Below are 21355 nucleotides of genomic sequence, written 5' to 3' on the forward strand. Positions count from 1 at the left end.
TGTCTGTTTTGTTATATACATGCTATCTTTTGGCCCAGAGTTATCACTGAAGCTTGTCACAGAACTCTTATTACCTTTCCTGTTTTTTCTCCCCAGCTTTATTTTACCTCTACTTGTAATTACTATTGTCTTTTTCCTAGAGTAACAGAAGAAAATGCAATTTGTCTTTACTTTCAGTACCAGCATAGCCCTCTTGAGGGTAATATTAGAACTTGAAGAAAACATTTAGATTGGCATTTTGACCAATATAAATTGCCTATTTCATTTGGAAATGACACATTTTTTCGAAAAAGTAAAAACAGTAGTTTTCCGTTGATATAATTATTTTTAAAATATGCAAGAAAAACAGGAATAGGTGTCCCAGTACAACATGTTTTATTTAGTGAATTTTCTGTCAAAGGGTTTGTTCAAGTAGAAACCATATGCCTATTTCTTTTTTTCTTTTTTTTTGAGACGGAGTCTTTCTCTGTCACCCAGGCTGGAGTGCAATGGTGCAATCTCAGCTCACTATAACCTCCGCCTCCCAGGTTCAAGCGATTCTCCTGCCTCAGCCTCCCAAGTAGCTGGGATTACAGGTGCCCGCCACCACGCCCAGCTGATCTTTGTATTTTTAGTAGAGACGAGGTTTCACCATGTTGGTCAGGCTGGTCTCGAACTCCTGACCTCAGGTGATCCACCCGCCTCGGCCTCCCAAAGTGCTGGAGATTACAGGCATGAGCCACCGTGCCCAGCCCCATTCGCCTATTTCTGAGGGAGATTGTAGGGTCCAACATTTAGAGAGTAGACTTAATCTTCCTACAAGCAATGTTCCTAAAGTTTATTTCAATCAGTGGAATTGTGGAGGCCTGAGAAGAGTACAGCTTCAAAGCTCAAGAAGATAAATTTTGATGTTTGATAAACCTGAGTTTAGAGCATGCTTCTGTCCTTTTTAGCTGAATAATTATTTCATCATCTGTAAAATGCAGGCAGTTCCTCAAAAGGGTGGTTGTGCTGAGTAAATGAAATATAAAACATCTAGCATGGTGTTTGGCACATGGCATCTGTTATTAACTACTGTTCACTAAACTCTGAAAGGTTTAGATTTGTCAGGTAGGTCCCATCTGGATTGGCACTTGTCATCAGAGATCCAGAGAAATTCCACAGTGACATATGGCATGGATTAAGGAATACACTTTGTTGGGAAAAGGGAATATTTACAAAGCCAGGATCAGGTAGGGGAAGGAATTGATTTCTCTGTCTCCCTCTTATTCCACATAGGAGGTTCTCAGAGTTTTGCAAGTCTGCTAGACACAGCATAGATTTTCATTCCACTTGAGCTATCCCTTCCGTTATTATTCTCCCTTTTAGAATAAGTGGCCGGTCAAATGTATCAGTGTGTAATCATACAAACTACTAGGGAACCAGACATTATAGTTGTGGATGCCTGCAGTCATCTGAGAAATTAAGCTGTCAGGCACGTGGAGACTTTGAGGTTCATGGGAAGTTGGGTCTGCCTTGCTAAGGGAGGACGCCATGGTCCTGTCAGAAGTCGAGCATGGTTTCAGACTCTTTTGCTGGGAAAGAGGATGGGAATGGTTCCAGCTCATGGTCTAGGCTGCCCACAGTGACTCCCGGTGTTTTCGGACAGGTCTGCTTCTCACATCATGCTTTATTGCCTAGGGCCTGTGAATCAGTTTTCCCAACAAATAAGTGTCAAGTTAAATGTGAAATATGTTTATTTCTATGCTATTTAAGCAAACTGATATCAGAATAAGTAACAGTAGAATGCATGTCAGAGTCTTTGAGTGTTACTCTCAAAGAAAATTGATCTTGATTAGCCCAAGCTCAGCTTAGTTCCACAAATAATTATTGATTTGTTTAAGCATGATGTATGTGCTTGCTCAAGGAATTAGAAGATGAGTATGACAAAGCTCATTCCCTCAGGGAGTTGAGTGTTTCAGAGGGATGAAGTAAAAGAAGATTTTAAAACTACAAGTAGAGTGTAAGAAGTATTACGAGAAACATCAACAAAGGGCTGAGGATAGAAGGTGATAAGTCTCAAGTATCTCAAGATATTCAGCGGTGAATCTTAACATAAATTTGCTTTTAGGGGAAGAATTTCAAGCATATTGATAGGTCTTAAATTTTCTAGTCTCTCTGGGATAGTAGGAAGGAGAATGATTTTTAAAAAGTTGATTATGTAGCATGGAGTTTGGGGACTAGTAAAAATTTTATTGAAATTATTTGGGAATTGTTTTACAGTTGTTTTTAGTGGAGGTTGTATTTCTGAAAATATTGCATTTTAGTGTGATGGTTTACTAAAGAAGTAGCAGGGACTTATTCTAAGGTAGGAGATAGAAAAACTAATAAGTAAAAATCTGCTAACAACTTTAAATGGCTGTCAAACTTTTTTTAATGATTAAGTGCTAATGGGGGCAGATGGAAATTGTAAAGCAGTGCAGAGCATTGAGGTATAGAGTTTTTTTTTCTGTCAGTTGCTCTACTTTTGAGAGAGAAGAAATTAGAGGTCAAATTTAGTCATTTCTATGGTCCTTTTATGAACGTAAGAAAGCGCTTTTTTAAAAAAATGTGAGAATTGTTAAATAATCTTTATTTGATATTACACATAAACCACTCTAAAATGCCTTTCAATAAGTAAAAGGAACCATTTTAGATACAAGGAATCTAATTAGATTGGCATAGTTAAGGCCAAAAATATAAAGTAGACATTGCCACCTTATCTTCAACTCTTGCCTTTAAGAGGCAAGTGAACATGAAACATGGATGAATCTTGCTTGGTTCTGAGACAGTGTGAAGGAATTTCACCAGTATTTCAATATATTCACATAACCAGTTATATAAATCTAAAAATAAAACCAATTTCCATTAAGTTTTAAGATGGCATTCACCATCTTTGTGAAAAGTTGATGAAATCGAATCATATCTTTAGAAGGAGTAAACAGTGTTAGCATTTACTGAATTGGAATTGCTATTAAAATTCAAAAAAACAAACATATTCATCTAACCACAGGCCAGTCTTAGTTTTAAAATCAGGACTGCCCAACAAAATATTCTGTCATTCATTGATGATCTGAATTCTGATATATGAGATCTATTAAATTATGGTACACATAAAAAAGTCACGAGACATTTCTGTTTTGTAATAAATAAGGCTGTGGCCAGTTATTACTGATGAGTAGCGTTTTTGAGATTAGCTATCAAGTCTGCCCTTTCTGCCTTCTTCTTAATGCTGGCAAAGATCATTTTTGTTCCAGGGATGTTCTTCTTGGGAGTCTCCAAATAGTGCATCAGTGTATCCTTTCCCCAGGTGATGCCTTTGTTCTTATTGGTGTCTGTGTAAGAGTATCCAACGGCCTCACCTGTCTCCTGCCTGCAGAGACTATGGAGATTAGGCCCAGTCTTGTGCTGGCCTCACTTTTGCATTGTGTGGCACTGGGCACACTTCTGAACAAAAATCTTCTTGCCTTTCTCAACAACACCCATATTTAATTCTCTTCCATCACTGGTGCTACGAAGGTTCCCTCTCTGAAGCTGGATGTCCCGCTCTTTTGAAAATTACACTTTTAAAAATGAATTCCTTCAAGGATTCTTTTCATTTTAAAGAGAACATTTGCTGTCAATTCACTCTTCTCATTTTATGAGGTCTCTCAGCATTGCTTAGGAAAATTATGATTCACAGAGGAAGGTCTAGCGCTAAGATGTTTCCATTGGAGATACTATTATATATTGCTTCTCGGCTATTTGGCTAAGATGAAATATAAGATAGATATGGTGTCAAGGTAGGAGCACAGACTAGGTTTTTGGAGGGTTTGGAGTTCCAGCCCTGACTTTGCTGATACTGTCTATGTGATCTCGAAATTGTCTCTTGACTTTGGGAGTGAGTAGGTGATGTTTCTCTAGGTGATCCTGGAGGGTCCTTTTACCCTTCCAAGTTCTGTAATAATTCCAGTGTTTTTTTTAAAATCACCACTATATGGCTTTGCACACCACAGTTTTACAAATGGTATGTATAAGAATATCCAATTTTGAATAATATTGGACATCATCCTGGCACATTTTGTCGAAACGTAGTACACATAGGCTAGCCTTTGACTTTTCATTTGGTACTTTCTGCTTAGCTAATATTTATATACAAGGTAGAACTTGGAAACTTTACTGCACATGGTAGTTGTAAACATAGCTTGGTTGTGGTAGTGATGCTTGTTTCACTTTCTGTTAACATACAGGCCATGTATGTATTGGGATTTAATAATGTAAGCCATTATAGAAAAATGTCGCATGTAACAGTGATCTCCTCTTGGGCGGCTAAGTGGACAGCTTTAACATCTCTTAAATGTCTTAAAATATTGTGTCAAAAATGGTACAAAAAAATGGTAACCAGGTACCAAACCCAGTTTGAATTTAGCATATATCTTTCTTCCATTATTGTAGTTCTTTGTGAAGGCTTTAAATCATAGAGAGATTCTCTCTCTATGCACATGCATGTGTGTGTTTTTGTTTGCTTGTAAAAATTGGTGGTTCACTGAATAGCTAGTGTTATATGGCATTTGTTTGTTTAGATTTTAATCATGAATGAATTTACAGAAACTCTGCTTTAAGCCGCACTAACCAGACTGTCAAGTAATTTGCTTTTCTTATAGGTGTTGGAGCCAACTGTGGAATTCTCAGTCAAATGTACAATGAAACATCTTGAATGTTATTTTGATGCTCTCCCACTTTGTTCAAACAAATTCTGATTAAATCTAGCTACTGGCACATTCTTGCTGAGTCTCTGGTATCACTTGGAAGGAAGGTAGTAGAGGTGTGGATCGCTGAGATACTCCCCTAAGAGAAGTATATCATAGTGTCGTATTGTTTGAAATAGTTTCGTGATTTCTGTCCCAGGATTTTTTTTTTGAAACAGGGTCTTGCTCTGTGTCCCAGGCTGGAGTGCAATGGCGCAATCTTGGCTTACTGCAACCTCTGCCTGCCAGGTTCAAGCGATTCTCCTGCCTCAGCCTCCCCAGTAGCTGGGACTGCAGGTGCTCACCACCACGCATGGCTAATTTTTGTGTCTTTAGTAGAGATGGGGTTTCACTATATTGGCCAGGCTCATCTCGAACTCCTGACGTCAAGCGATCCACCTACCTTGGCCTCGCAAAGTGGCATGAGCCACTGCACCTGTCCGGGGACTTTTAACTTAGCTCATTATCACCTTGTTGCCTCCCCTATGTGATCAGTTTCCCTTAACCCTGTTAGCCAAATGACCATGTGACACAAGTTATCTTTACTTTTAATGTTACTGCTTTTTATTTTTTATTTTTATTTTTTTGCTATGTAGCATATAAAATTTCTGAGTTCTAGAAGAATTCCAAAAGCTGTAGAGATGAGAAATTGATATAGCCAATTTGGACACAAGTTAAAAATGAAATCAATACTGTCATTTTTTTGGAAATCTAAAAAGAGAGGGAAAAATGTATCAGGCACTGTTTCTCTAAATTGCTTCCAGCTGCTTGCTTCCTAATATAGAAATATTTATTAAAAGTAGCAGGTTAAAAATTGGATTCCTACAACAAAATATGAGTGGTTTCATAATTTTGTTAAACAGCAGGAAATAACTGAGATTTTTGTCACTATAGTGGCTTTGTTTTTTTCGAGGGTCATGGTGTAGAGCAAATACATATTTCCCAGCCAGGCGAACAGAACAGTAAATGGCCTGAACAATTTAAACAAACCAAGGAAAATGTCCTAAGGTAGTAAATAGGGAATTATGGGATTTTCCCTTAACTATTGTAACACTGTAAACGTTCAAAGAGGTAGAAGGAATCATTTAAGACAATAAATAAATGAACATGATCATAAAACTTAGTTGGGAATGAGGCTTAAGTAAGGAAAATGGCATGAAAAGAAAGTCAGATAGGGGTTGGGTGAAGAACAGAAATTTACATGTTATCTAGACTAATTGTAGGCACAGTGAAAGATTTAAATAATTATTAGGCCAAAATGCTATAAAGAGGTATCTTAAAATTAAGAAACTTATGTTAATTCTAACAAGAAATTGAGGAAAGGAAGACAAATATGTTGTAGGTGTTGGAATGAGGGCTTGAGGGAATGCATATCTGGAAAATGAGGGAAACAGTGGAGGGGAATAGAAACTGTGTAGGGGATATATTTGAAAGTTGTTTTTCTTAAGATATTTAATTAAGGTGACAGGTACGCATGCTCGGGAAGTTAAAAAGCAATTTCTGGAAAGTGTTCCAAGTTAAACCTGAAGGAGGCACCAGAAATCCTGAAGGAGGAATGTAGCAATCAAAAACATTGTGTAGAATGTTCGTATTGGCAGTATCAATAGAGGTTTTGCCTTATGGTCTTCCTTAACCAGAAGGAAGTTTGAACACAACTGAGATCACTGCATATCTATGTAGTATTGGTCTGGGGTGGGGAAGAAACAAGCAAGACATAATCATCCATTCTCATTCATGTTCACCTATTAAGATCACTTAAAAATGAATCATGGTTATTTCATAGTAAATAGTTGTCATTGTTGCTCAATATATCATTGTATTCATTGACCATTTTCATCACATTATAGATTAGAATTACAATTTATAAACTACAAGGAAAATAGTAGTGCATGGCCTTATTAATCATACAGAAAAAAGATTAACATTTACTGGTAGTTTGTGTCTTAGTATAATAAGGACTAATCAAGCCTTGACAAATGAGTAACTTTGATAGGAAATGTAGGCAGTCATCTGTCGGACTTTGGAATAAATATGAATTATCTATATGATATACACATTTGGAAGGGTTTCTAAATGATTTTCTAGATATAATTCATGAAGTGTCAAGATAAAGAGTCAAGTATTTCATAAAAATTAATTTCATAATAGCTGTGATTCTTATCAGAAGAGAATTAGGGTTGGGGTCTTATAGTTTGAAATAGTACATTTAGTATTTAAAAAGGTTTTTTGATGCGAAAACAATTATTTTTAAAATGAATCAAGCTATGTATAAAGTCTGAAAATCTTTTTTTTAAATTGGTACATTTATTAAAAACATAGACTAATGGTCTTATGCTTAAATGTCTTTGTGGTTGTGTGCTGACTTTCATCCAGTGTAACTAAGGGACTGTTCGTTCACAAATGCACTCTGGATAGAAGTATAATAATAAACAGAAATGGCTGTCATAGAGACACAGTTCCGTTACAATTAATACTTGCCAGAAAATGGAGCTTGACATTGTTTACTATTATACTAACATTCACAAAAGGCCGGATATCACAGACATAAGGGCACACCATGACCATGAGACATCCTTTCATACTTCCCAAATAGTTTTATATTTTAGCTATGGACCTCAGTTACCAGAGCCAAACTTGTTCTTAACAAGTAGAATTTTTATGTCCATTCAGTCGAAGAGTGTCTTACACCTTTCTGGGTCTCTTTATTTGCAGATAGGAGTAGAAACTGTAAGCAACTTCTTCGCATCTTGCAGTCACATGTGATGCCCAATTTTCATATGCTGCCCAATTAGTGGTGACTTGCAGCAGGGCCACAAAGATGAGGAAGTTCTGTATGGAGGTGATCACATCCGCATGCATCTTCCATTTTGTGTCCTCTGGGTCCAACCTCATTGAGAGGCCCTTGATCCAGAACACTGAAGCTCTAATTCATTGGCTTTCAGCTGCCATGCTCTGCTCTCTGAAAATCTTTCTTAATGGGTCATGGATTTAAAGTTGAAAAAAAGCTATGGGAGTTTCTCAAATTAGCAATTCTCAAACATTCTTAAATTAATAGAAATTCGAAAGGCAAATATTGGGTCAAATTATGATGCTACAATCTTCTAAGGCAGTTTGAGCAGAAATGAAACTGTGCATTGTAGAATATGAACAGGGTCAAATACTTTGAAGTTATATAACTTTGAACAAACTGCTAAATTAATCTAAGCTTTAGTTTTCTAATTAAAAATTTGTAGGAACAAGATTTGACTCACAATTGTTCTGAACATTAAATGAGGTAGTCCATATGTAGTTTATTCACTAATTCTTCTTTCAATCATTATTGAATATTTCCTATATACTAGCCTATCTGTGATACATTGGGGATACAAGTAGAATAAAAATGGTCTTAACTCTCATGGGAGTTACAGTCTATTAGGAAAAAGCACAGAAGTAAACAAGTGATTACAATAGGGCTTACTATAATGGGGATGAGAGTGAATGCAGAGTCTGTGTAACAGGCTAATGTAATAGCCATTGACTCAAGAAATTACAGTAACAGAGTTGGGTGGTGGAGGCAGATCTGATTTTCATTTTTCTCTTAATTTACGCATTCCCAAACTTATGCATATGGTCAAGGTTTACTATAGTGTGCTTTCTATTAAACCTTAAAACATAAGATTGGTAAATACGGATATTTTTTAGAAGAAAAATCCTACGAGCTTTCTTAAATGATTATAAATTATTTCCATAATTCATAATTTATAAGCGTTGTTTCCTATAATTTTAGTTGATTTCTATTGTGGGCCTTTAATCCTCCTTGTATCTATTGTACCCTTCCCTTGCATTGCCCACCCTGCTCCCCATCCTCCAGCCGAAACTTCGTCTCCTTTAGTCTTGTGTAATTTTAGGACTGTTGCTATAGCATGTATGTTTGTCTTAGCAAATTAATACTTGTGTAGGAATTCTGAAAAGACAAACTTTGTTCCTGTAATAACATTTTAAGTTGATGCCATATTTTCATTGGCTCTTAAATTTTAAAATTTCATCTTTATTTGTGGTAGAAGACACATAACATAAAATTTACTATTTAAACCATTTTAAAATGTGCAGTTCAGTAGTGTTAAGTGCATTCACATTGACGTACAACCAATCTCCAGAACTTTTCATTTTTCAGATCCGAAACTCTATACTTGTTAGGTGGGTCTTAATTTTAAGACTACAGTTCTTACAAAAATTTCACAAACATAATATATTTGCTACTTGCTGGGGGTGGTATTAAGTTTATTATTTGTTTTTAATTTTTTTTTTAATTTCAACAGGTTTTTGGTGAACAGGCAGTGTTTATTTACATGAATAGGTTCTTTAGTGGTGCCCTCTGAGATTCTGGTGTACCCATCACTGAACAGTGTACACTGTACCCAATGTGTAGTCTTCTCCCTTGCCATCCCCAACCCTTTCCCCCAAGTCTCCAAAGTCCAATGTATAATTCTTAGGCCTTTGTGTCCTTATAACTTAGCTCCCACATATGAGTGAGAACATTTGATGTTTGGTTTTCCATTACTGACTTACTTTACTTAGAATAATAATCTCCAATTCCATCCAGGTTGCTGTGAATGCCATTATTTCATTCCTTTTTACGGCTGAATAGTATTCCATTTCTTTATCCACATTTTCTTTTTTTTGTTTGTTTGTTTTTTGTTTTTTGAGACCGAAAAAAATATTTTTCATTTTTCAGATCTGAAACTCTATACCTGTTAGGTGGGTCTTAATTTTAAGACTACAGTTTAATTTTAAGACTATAGCTCCATCGCCCAGGCTGGAGTGCAGTGGCACAATCCTGGCTCACTGCAACCTCTGCCTCTGGGCTCAAGCAATTCTCTTGTCTCAGCCTCCTGAGTAGCTGGGACTACAGGTGCCTGTCACTATGCCTGGCTAATTTTTGTATTTTTAGTAGAGACGAGGTTTCACCTTGTTGGTCAGGCTGGTCTTGAACTCCCGACGTCAGGTGATCCACCAGCCTTGGCCTCCCAAAGTGCTGGGATTATAGGTGTGAGCCACCGCAGCCTCCCAAAGTGCTGGGATTACAGGCATGAGCCACTGTGCCTGGCCTATCCACATTTCTTTATCCACTCATTGATTGATGGGCGTTTGGGTTGGTTCCATATTTTTGCAGTTGCAAATTGTGCTGCTATAAGCATGAGTATGCAAGTACCTTTTTCATATAATGACTTCTTTTCCTCTGGGTAGGTACCTAATAGTGGGATGTCTGGATCAAAAGTACATCAAATGGATCTACTTTTAATTCTTTAAGGAATCTCCACACTGTTTTCTGTAGTGGTTGTACTAGTTTACATTCCCACCAACACTGTAAAAGTGTTCTCTTTTCACTGCATCCATGCCAACATCTATTATTTTTTATTTTTTGATTATGGCCATTGCTGCAGGAGTGAGGTGGTATTGCATTGTGGTTTTGATTTGGATTTCTCTGATAACTAGTGATGCTGAGCATTTTTCCACATGCTTATTGGCCATTTGTATGTCTTCTTTTGAGAATTAGCTATTCATGTCCTTAACTTTTTGATGGGATTTTTTTTTCTTGCCGATTTGTTTGAATTCTTTGTAGATTCTGGATATTAGGCTTTGTCAGATGTATAGATTGTGAAGATTTTCTCCCACTCTGTGGGTTGTCTGTTAACTCTGCTGATTTCTTTTGCTGTGCAGAAGCTTTTTAGCTTTAATTAAGTCCCATCTATTTATCTTTGTTTTTGCTGCATTTGCTTTTGGTTGGTCATAAAGTCTTTGCCTAAGCCAAGTCTAGAAGAGTTTTTCCAATGTTATCTTCTAGAATCTTTATGGTTTCAGATCGTATTTAAGTCTTTGATCCATCTTGAGTTGATTTTTGTGTAAGGTGAGAGATGAGGATCCAGTTTCATTCTCCTACATGTGGCTTGCCAGTTATACCAGCACCATTTGTCGAATAGTGTGTGCTTTCCTCACTTTATGTTTGTTATCTTTGTAAGCACTTGGCTTTATTTCTGGGTTCTCTATTCTGTTTAATTGGTCTATGTGCCTATTTTTATACCAGTACCATGCTGTTTTGGTGAATATGGCCTTTTAGTATAGTTTGAAGTTGGATAATGTGATGCCTCCAGACCTGTTCTTTTTACTTAGTCTTGCTCTGGCCACACAGGCTCGTTTTTGGTTCCATATTAATTTCAGGATTGTTTTTTCTAGTTCCATGAAGAATTATGGTATTTTGATGGGAGTTGCATTGAATTTGTAGATTGCTTTTGACAGTATGGTCATTTAAAAATATTGATTCTACCCATTTATGGGCATGGGATATGTTTCCATTTGTGTCATCTGTGATTTCTTTCAGCAGCAGTGTTTTGTAGTTTTCCTTGTGGTTTTTGACATCCTTGTTTAGGTATATTTCTAAGTATTTTACGTTTTTTTGCAGCTATTCTGAAAGAGGTTGAGTTCTTGATTTGATTCTCAGCTTGGTCACTGTTGGTGTATAGCAGTGCTACTTTAATTTTGTATCCTGAAAGTTTGCTGAATTCATTTACCAGTTCTGGGAGCTTTTTGGATGAGTCTTTAGTGTTTTCTAGTTATACAATCATATCATCAGCAAACAGCGACAGTTTGATTTACTCTTTACTGATTTGGTTTCCCTTTATTTCTTTCTCTTGTCTCATTGCTCTGGCTAAGACTTCTAGTATTGTGTTGAATAGAAGTGGTAAAAGTGGGCATCCTTGTCTTGTTCCAGTTCTCGGGGGGAATGCTTTCAACTTTCTATGTTTAGTATAATGTTAGTTGTGGGTTTGTTGTAGATGGCTTTTATTACATAGATTGGCTATGTCCCTTCTTTGCTGACTGTGCTTAGGATTTTCATCATAAAGGGATGATGGATTTTGTCAAATGCTTTTTCTGCATCTATTGAGATAATCATGTGATTTTTGTTTTTGATTCTATTTATAGTTTATTACAAAAAGATTTTGTAGATGGCTTTAAAACAAAATATCAAATAGTGTGTTCTTAATTTATACCATAAAGTTAGAGAATATTTGAATTACTGTAATTCATTTGATTTAGGGTGACTGAGGCATTATACTTTGATAGCAGGTGGGCTTGCTTTTTCTTTTTTAAATCATAAACAAGTTCTATTAGAGTTTGGTTATTTAGCCAATAGAAATGTGTATAGTTAAATACGTTTGGACTTTGGGGAAACAGTGTTTATCAATCTTAAGAAATACTCTTATCGGGCTGGGCGTGGTGGCTTACGCCTGTAATCCCAGCACTTTGGGAGTCCGAGGTGGGTGGATCACGAGGTCAAGAGATTGAGACCATCCTGGCCAACATGGTGAAACCCCATCTCTACAAAAAATATAAAAATTAGCCAGGCGTGGTGGCAGGCGCCTGTAGTCCCAGCTATTCGTGAGGCTGAGGCGGGAGAATCGCTTGAACCCAGGAAGCGGAGGTTGCAGTGGGCTGAGATCGCGCCACTGCACTCTACCCTGGCGCCACTGCACCCCAGCCTGGTGACAGAGCGAGACTCTGTCTCAAAAAAAAAAAAAAAAAAAAAAAAAAAAAGAAATGCTCTTATCTTTCATAGGAGTGGCTTCAGCTATAATAGGTAATCTTAAAGGTTTTCTCCAGTGTTGACTCTTCTTTATTTTGTTGGTTTACTTTACTTTTAGATAAAATGGTTTTCATTATAAATTATTAGTTGGCCCAAATGGGAGCTACTTTAAGGAAACATAAAAATCTGATTTCTTTGGACTGTCTTTAATTCTAACTTTTATTTTCCTGTGATTTTTGCTTTTCATTTAAAATATCATTTTTTAACAATAGTTTTCTTTTGTAGGATATGTAGTAGTAATGCTTATATTAGTTTTTTTCATTGATTATATTTTGAATTTTCTTGTAGCCAATGTTAGCTAACATGGTCCTTATGATAAGAACCATTATTGGTTTTGTGACTGGTGGTGGCAGCAGTTCTTTTATCTTCCAGATTATTTCCAGTAACTTTCTACACCTATCATAGGACACTGAGAGTGACTACCAATTTTGTGTTTTATGATACTTTCCTTTTAGCTTTTTAAAGTCTAGCATACGTGTTGTAGAAGAGGTGCAAATAGAAATGAAAGTCATATTTTGATGTTTTACATATTGTCAGCTAATCTTTCATTGTACTTCTTAGGGCTGCTATAAATTTCATTCTTGTACCAATAATACAAAATCGTGTCAAAAAATATAACTCCTATCTAATAATAGATATATTTTATATTTTTTGTTAATGAATTGAAGTATAAAAAGTAATAACACTCTATTTCTTGTCCAAGAGTCATTTTTAAAAAATTCTAAAAAAGTAAAATCTGCATTTTAAGAAGTTAAATTAAGTTTTTAAAAATCTTCTAGTTGGAAAACTAAAGTTTGGTACACACCCAGAAAACATTTACTAAAATTGATTACATAAATTAAAAACTTCACCTTCACAAAAACCAAATCATAGCGAAATAACAAGATTACCTTGTATGGCAAAAGTCTAAATATAAATAATGAGATGTGGAAAACTACTGAAGCATTGTTAACAAATGAAGAGATTTCACAACTTGATAAATTAAATGCCAGGAATTCATTAGAAATACTGGCAGATAATACAAATGGTGCATAGAAAAATAATGCCTTTGAAAAGATGTTCTGTCATACGTAAAATAATACAACTGCAACTTAAAACTTCCCCGAGGTACTCTGTTTCACCTAGTTGACCGGCAACATAAAGCCTAATAATATACTTAGCTGCAGATGCAAATCAATTCCTTATAAATCTTTGGTGGGAATATAAGTTTGTATAACTTTGGGAGGATTATTTGGAAATATATTTCAAAATTTAACTATACATACTCTTTGAGCACTTTCACTTTTAGAAACTTAACCTGGGTATATAAAAGCGCATGTGTATGAATAGATATAATCAAGGCTTTTAATTGCTGGAGGTAACTCTTTTAGTAACTTCATGTTTTTCCTGTGTACTTGAATATGAATGGAATCTCTCTGGAAGGTTACAGAAGCTGCTAACAGCACCTGATCCTTAGGAGAGAAACCGAGGTTGCTGAAGAGGACATGAAAAACAACCTTTTAACTTAAGTACAATTTACAGAATACATGTGCATGTATTACCTGCTAAAGTTAATATTAAAAAGAATGACGTGGAACTAAGACTCTCTTGTCAGCCATGTGTAAAATACACCATCAGTGGACAGCACAGGTGTTTAGCACATCACTGATGTGCTGGCGATGCCACAGTGTGTTAGCGTTTGCCACTCAATTCAAACATCTCTCCCTCAAAAGGAAGTTCCTTGACATGCTCTTCTCACCCCTGACTACCTAGGACAGTCATATTCATTTATTCTGTGTATTTTTTCTAAGATTATATATATAATTAATGTTTTGTTCTAGTTGTTTCATATCTTTTTCCATAGATAGAGTTGGGCTCTGTGAAGGCTGGGAGTCCACCCCTCTTGCACTGCTGCGTCCTCACTATGTAGTATGATGCCTTGGAAGGCGCTGACATTCGCAGCATCTTTGAATGAGTGAAGAATAATTCTAGAGTATCAGACAAAGCCAGAGCCTAACAGGAAAATATGATAAGCCTCTTCTCACCCATGTGGGCATTTCTGTTCCTTCTAACAGTGGCTTCCCTAAAACAAATAAAAAGTTTTACTTTTTCAGGGGGGCAGGACACAGAACTCTTTCAGAAACCAATATAAACCATAAAAGGCAGAGATGCAAATACCTCTACATTTTGTCATGTAATTTTAGTGGCTTCATGGATTTCCCTAAAGCTCTTCAACTTGACCACCTCACTTAAGGATCCACTCTGCAGGATTGTTTTTTTTGACCTTTATTCCATTGACAATTTTTGGTATCATTTTTCGGATTTTTCCCCCTTCTTTCTAGACTGGGCTATTGTGTTTTATGAACATTTTCAAATGTACAGAAAAGTTATAAGAAGTATACTTTTGGACACCCAAACGCCCAACATTCCACCATTCATATTCTACAGTTAACCTTTTACTGTATTTCTCTCTGTCTTTGTTTGCTTTTTTGAAACAGTATCTTGCTCTTTGATCCAAGCTAGATTGCAGTGGAGTGATCACAGCTCACTGTAGTCTTGACCTCCTGGGCTGAAGTGATCCTCCCACCTCAGCCTCTTGAGTAGCTAAGACTACAGGCCTGTGCCACCAAGCCTGGCTAATTTTTTTTTTTTTTTAATTTTTAGTAGAGACTGAGTGTCACCAAGTTGCCCAGGCTGGTCGTGAACTCCTGGGCCCAAGAGATTCTCCTGCCTTGGCCTCCCCAAATGCTGGTTACAGGCATGAGGCACCTACCTACCGTATTTTCTTTATCACATAACTATCCATCTATCTATGCATCCTTTTTTATTTAGTGCATTTGAGTAAGTTGCCAATATCATTACACTTTCCTCCATATACTTCAGCTTGTATGGCATTAACTACAGTTCAATATTGTTTATAAGACTCTTTTTTGAGAAAGAAATTTATATACAATGAAATGCACAAATCTTACATGTAACATTTGATGAATTTTGACAAATACATACACCTGTGTAACTCAAACTTATCAAGATCTAGACCACTGCCATCACCCCAGAAGGTTTACTCATGTTCTTTCCTAGTACTTTTTGTTTACTGGTTTATGTGATTATAATTTACTATGTTACGTTTATATTACAGTGATCCCTTAAGTTTATACTGTTTGATCAGCATTGCTTCTGTCTTTAGATGAGGTCTGATGGAGATCCAAGGTCCTTAAGAATTGTCCTAGCCAGATCGAGACCATCCTGGCTAACACAGTGAAACCCTGTCTCTACTAAAAATACAAAAAAATTAGCCGGGCGTGGTGGTGGGCGCCTGTGGTCCCAGCTACTCCGGAGGCTGAGGCAGGAGAATGACGTGAACCCGGGAGGTGGAGCTTGCAGTGAGCCGAGATTGCGCCACTGCACTCCAGCCTGGGCGACTGAGTGAGACTCCATCTCAAAAAAAAAAAAAAAAGAATTGTCTTAGCCCTAAAACAATTAAGATGTAGTAGGAGTCAGTAACAAAGTCGCCAGCCCTGGTGGTTGTGTTGATGGTGGTCTCTAAGCCTTTGTGAGGAAAAGGAGGTGTAGGAATACTGACGAGGCTGACAGAATTGGGGGTCTTATTAATCCCTTGTGTTTACAGGGGTCATACAGGTTATTTTTTAGGTGAACAGGTTTACTGCCACTGTATTTTTTTCCATTTTAGATGTTTTACCACCACACAGCTTACTCAGTTACTCTCTGAAGTGAGATAAGGAAATGAGGATTATATTAACTGAGGAAGAACAATAGTCACACATCTTAGAATAAGCATAGTGGTGGAGAGAGGGTAGGCACAGCAATTTAGAGCCTTTTGCCACCAGTTGGTGATATTCGTGGAGTCACGGACCCCTGGGAGGTGGAGGAAGTGGAGAATGTCCAGTGGGAAGAAGAAATCTAAAACTTAATCTGTTGTCGTAGAAGTCTTGTGATGTGTATATAGTGATTATATTACCGGAAGGAGGGCCTTGAGTGAGTTGTCCAGGTTCTTGGCATTTTGAACAAAGAATTGGACAAAACACACAAAATAACGAATGAAACACAGGAAAGAAGCAGCGAAAGCAATAATTTATTAAGGCTAGAAAGCACTCCACAGGGTGGAAGTGGGCTCGAGCAAGTGGCTCAAGGGCCCGTTACAAAGTTTTCTGGGTTTTAAGTACTTCTTTTGAGGTGCCTATCAGTTAGCCCTTATCTGGATGCAGGATTTGGTCCGTGCCTAATTAAAGGCTGAGGTGAATTGGCACCCTGTGCAGATGAAGGGATAGTCCCTGCTTGGCCAATCCAGGGTACTTTTCCTTTCCATCTGAGGCGTGGTGGGGGGTGGGGGGATTGTAGGGAGAGTAGCCTTTGATCCTTTGTTACTCCATGTTGGGAGATGGGGGTTTTCCTTTTGGTTTAGCTTTAGGAAGTTTCAGAAAGTTTGTGTTAATTGGCCTTACGGTCCCCGCCCCCAGACCCAGGTGTTTTCCTTTTGATCCAGGTTTAGGAAGTAGCAGAATTGGTCTCAGGTTCCCTGCCTCCAGACCTTGGTGTTTTTCTTGATTCAGCAGGAATTAGCCTTAAGTTTCCTGCCTCCAGACCCTATTCTCCAGCCTCAATTATAGCATATTAAATGTCTCTGATATAATAAAAGTTACCTCAGAGGCAATTAATCTTTTCATTAGCTTTATATGGGTTGGAGATGGTAGTAACTTCTTAAATATGACATAATTTGTGGTCTGAGAAATAAATGTAACTAGATACTATAGCTTTCATGTTGAATCGGAAATACAAAGTCAGTGTTTTAGTAATACCCACATAGTACAACCATCATTGTCAAAACAACTTTCTTGTAGTTAAATCATAATATTGCAGATGCACTAGCTATTTTCATAACCATGACCATTATCTAAAAATATAATACATTGATAACTTGGCACAAGTCTTTATAGTAGGTTTGTTATTTTTAATTGCATGGTGGTTTTTTTGCTTATTCATTTATTGAGATAGAGTCTTGTTCTGTTGCCTAGGCTGGAGTGCACTGGCACAATCTCAGGTCACTGCAACCTCCGCCTCTCAGGTTTAAGCGATTGTCATGCCTCAGCCTCCTGAGTAGCTGGGATTACAGGGGTGCGCCACTATGCCCAGCTAATTTTTTTGTATTTTTAGTAGATTCGGGGTTTCGCTGTGTTGGCTGGGCTGGTCTCGAACTCCTGACCTCAAGTGATCCATCTGCCTCTGCCTGCCAAAGTGCTGGGATTATAGGTGTGATTCACCACACCCGGCCTTGGTGGTTTATTTTTAAGCATTTATGTATTCATCATTGTTAATATCTCCTTATTAAATGATTTGCTCTTTTTTGTGTGTACTTACTACCATAATGTAACAGTTGTGACCAATGCGCTGCTTCCCAAAGCTTCTGGTAATTATAGATAATGTTCTAGATTGGTCCCTCCTCTCTTTTCCTTGTGTGATTCCCTATGGTACAGAGTTAAAAATCAATCAACTAGGGAGACTGCAGTCGGGTATTTTGCAAAGTAAGCCTTTATGCAGTTGGCTTGATCTCTCTATGTAGCACAAAATCAATGTATAAAAGTGGTATTTGAGATTTATTGAATACTTTTTCATATGTTTTACATTTACTTTTTAATCCTCCCAATAACTGTATGAGGTAGATACCATTGGTGTCCTCAACTTACAGCTAAACCCAGAGGTTAGGTAACGGTAACTAATCTCATATAGCTTATTAGTGATAGAGCTTGTGCTCAAATACATTTTCCTAACTACTACACCAAAGACTTCTTATTCTGTCTAATGGAAGCTGCATTGAGTTAAGTACCACCAATAGTAATACTAGCTGTAATTTGAGGAGGATAATCCAAATCCTCAGACCTGGGTTATGTCTTGTCACTTTCTCATCAAAGCAGGTTATGCTATGACCTCTTCCAACCCCCCTATCTCAGGGGGTCTGCTCACCATTCACTTAGCATAAGTAAGCAGTGGCTTTGAATTTTTAGTATCTTGCTGTAGTGGTTTTAGGTTGTGAGCTAGGTCCTAATCAGTACATCCTGTTAAGTGTTTTCTCCATCTCACCTTTGGATACAGCTTTTTTTTTTTTTTTTTTTTTTTTTTTTTTAAGGCAAAGCCTTGCTCTGTCCTCAGGCTGAGGTGGAATGGTGTGATCTTCACTCACTGCAGCCTCCACCTCCTGGGTTCAAGCAATTCCCCTGCCTCAGCCTCCTGAGTAGCTGGGATTACAGGCGCCCGCCACCACACCCAGCTAATTTTTGTATTTTTAGTAGAGATGGGGTTTCACCATGTTGGCCAGGCTGGTCTCGAACTCATGACCTCAGGTGATCCACCTGCCTTGGCCTACCAAAGTTTTGGGATTACAGGCGTGAGCCACCATGCTCGGCCTGGACACAGTTTAATTGTCATTGGATATTTTACTGTGTTCCTATGGTAAATTACTATAATTGGAAGAGGAATGTTGCAACGTTGCAAACAATGTATGGCAATCATTTTGCTTTCCAAGTATACATTTTCCTACTCTAAAAACTGAAGTTTGCAACTGCACATTTTAAGATATGTATGAAATTTTGACTGGAAGATAGCTTTATTTATCTTATGCCCATTTATTATATTATGTAATTTTTAGTCCTTAAGTATTATCAAATAGCACAGTTCTAGTAATAGAGAAAATGTAAACGTTATTGGTTTACTAGCCCTCCTATTCATGCTTAAACTCTTTTAGGTTTTGGGAGGAGTTCTTAGTTAATAAGTCAAATAATGTTATTCCTGGACAGTGTTTTCAGTGCTTCTCATTAGCCAATGAGTAATAAATGTACCCAGTTTTGAGAAGTATATTGCCAGAGTTGGATTGTTAATATAAAGCAACCATTTTCCTAATCATCTGTGTTTTTTGTATGTTCTCACACAGAAGAAAGAACCTTCTAAATCCAGCATCAAGAAAAAAGTGACCAAAGTTGCAGAAGCAAAAAAAGTAATGAAGAGAAATTTTAAAGTGAATAAGAAGATAACATTTACTGATGAAGGGGAGGTAAGATTCTAGAAGTGTTTCATTTCTGAGGTGCATTTGGAGTATTAGAAGAGATCGACTCTCTCTTACTTAGCACTCATTAATGATAGAGTAAATGTTTCTCTACAGCATGCTGGGCCATTCCTTTCACTGTTACTGTAGGCTGTACATCAGCTCTACTGCTGTGAACAAGGATGCCTTACTGCCAATAAGCCGAGATACTTCTTGGTAATACTGACACAGAGTTGGTTTTGAACTTTCTAAATTATGTTTTTATAGATAAGGTTTTCTCTTCATGGTATTGAACATTATGTTCTATGGAACAGACATGAGAATGCTAATACATCTACTTGCCACAGCTTCTTTTGCTTCACTCAGAAAAGCTTCTGCTTTGCACTTCCTCAATTTTAAATGCTGTACTTGCATATATCTTGCTGGACTGGCTATGGGAGGGAATTCTCTGCTTTATAAAGTAGTCTCAGACACAGAGGTGCCTTGTTTAAATTCACCTTTCCCTTAGCCGTATTGTAAATACATACCCATAGTATAGGGAAGGGATTACCACTCACAGATTACTCATGAAAGTTCATGCTATTATGTAACAGTTGTCTTCATTTTAAAATGATGAAATAGATCCAGTATGTCAAGTGACTTACCTAAGGAGTGGTTATAGTAGGTAGGGTCTTTTGAATATCATCTCATGGCCTCATTCTCACCAGCGCAGGTTTTCCTGACTATCCTCATATTAGCACAGAGCACCTTACCTCCATCATAACCTCATTTCTCTCACCCTGCCTCACTTTTCTTGACAGCACTTACTTTGTGACTTCAGTCTATATTTGACTATTGTCAGTTTCTTCCACTCCACTTCTTCTTGAGAGGAAGGTATTTTGTTGATTTTGTTTACTATTCTGTCCCCAGCACCTAGAAAGGTACCTAACATAATAAGCCCTCACAAAAATTTATTGATTGAATGAAACATCTATTTCAATAAGATAACAGCTTTTCATAATGTAGCGCATCATATATTTCATCATCATTAACATAAAGCCTGCTTAAGCAGCCTCTCCAGTGGAGTATGATTCCTTTTAATTTTGGAGTTAAAGTTTTGGATGTTATTTTGGGATGTATAAATCAGACGAAAAGTCACAAAATCGTGTGCCATTCAAAGGTGGTGGAAGTTGAAGAGGAAGCGTATCTAAATGACAGATAATGAGTCTTTATGAAGTTACGAAAAAGAGGTCAGCACCTGAGAAACAGACTAAACTAGAATAGTCATATGACATCTGATGTTCACTGTAAAATGAGATGAGTGCTGTTGGTGTAATGAGGTTCCTTAGTATGCTACTAAGTTTAACTGCATAAATTATACCAATTAGCTCCAAAATGAATGTAAATCCTCAACTATAAAATGTTTCAATGTGTACTTAGTGCTAATAGGAAATGTTTGTGGCTGTGAGCCATCCTGAAACTTCTGACTTAAAGCTCTGAAAGAAATGCCACTATATATTTTTTTCTAGCCCATAGAAGGATAAACTTTTTGCCCTCTGATTGCAGTGGGGATGAGGAGTCCAAGTAACATGATATTCATATTGTTAAAACTGATCCCTCGCATTGCCTCTTTAGGGTCAGTGACTGCTAGCATGGCTGCTCAGTGATATTTATCAACCCCATTGGTTGCTAAAAGTTGAGACTCCATAGGAATCTCATCTTGAAGAATGGTTATGGTGGCCACAGAGTGAGAGAGGAGACATTAATACCTGCGATGTGTGTGCTTGCAGTTTCCATTTGCTGGCAGGTTAATTAGCAGTCTTTCAAAACAATGGTAGTTATTTAAATCTTTCTGGCAACGAATTATTAGATAAAACGAGTTATTGTTGTCTGAATTGTCTATAGAGTTTTGTGGTGTTAGACTTAGAAATTACTGAGTCAAATAAACCTCTGTTTTTCTGGAAGGGACACAGATATCCAGAGATTAATTTATTTCGC

At 37.2% G+C, this 21355-nt stretch overlaps 1 protein-coding gene and 1 pseudogene across 1 annotated transcript in view; one reads left to right on the forward strand and one right to left on the reverse strand.

Annotated features, from left to right (window-relative positions):
* The window catches only part of DDX10 (DEAD-box helicase 10), a 276613-nt gene that overhangs the window by 154716 nt on the left and 100542 nt on the right, over nt 1–21355 (forward strand). Inside the window, exon 14 of the mRNA XM_008953727.4 lies at nt 19268–19387. Within this exon, the coding sequence (XP_008951975.4) occupies nt 19268–19387 (120 nt within the window). The remainder of the gene's footprint in view (nt 1–19267; nt 19388–21355) is intronic.
* On the reverse strand, nt 3166–3483 carry LOC106635303 (cytochrome c-like; annotated as a pseudogene).

The sequence above is a fragment of the Pan paniscus genome, chromosome 9 (genome assembly GCF_029289425.2).
Source record: "Pan paniscus chromosome 9, NHGRI_mPanPan1-v2.0_pri, whole genome shotgun sequence".
In the NCBI taxonomy this organism is placed as follows: domain Eukaryota; kingdom Metazoa; phylum Chordata; class Mammalia; order Primates; family Hominidae; genus Pan; species Pan paniscus.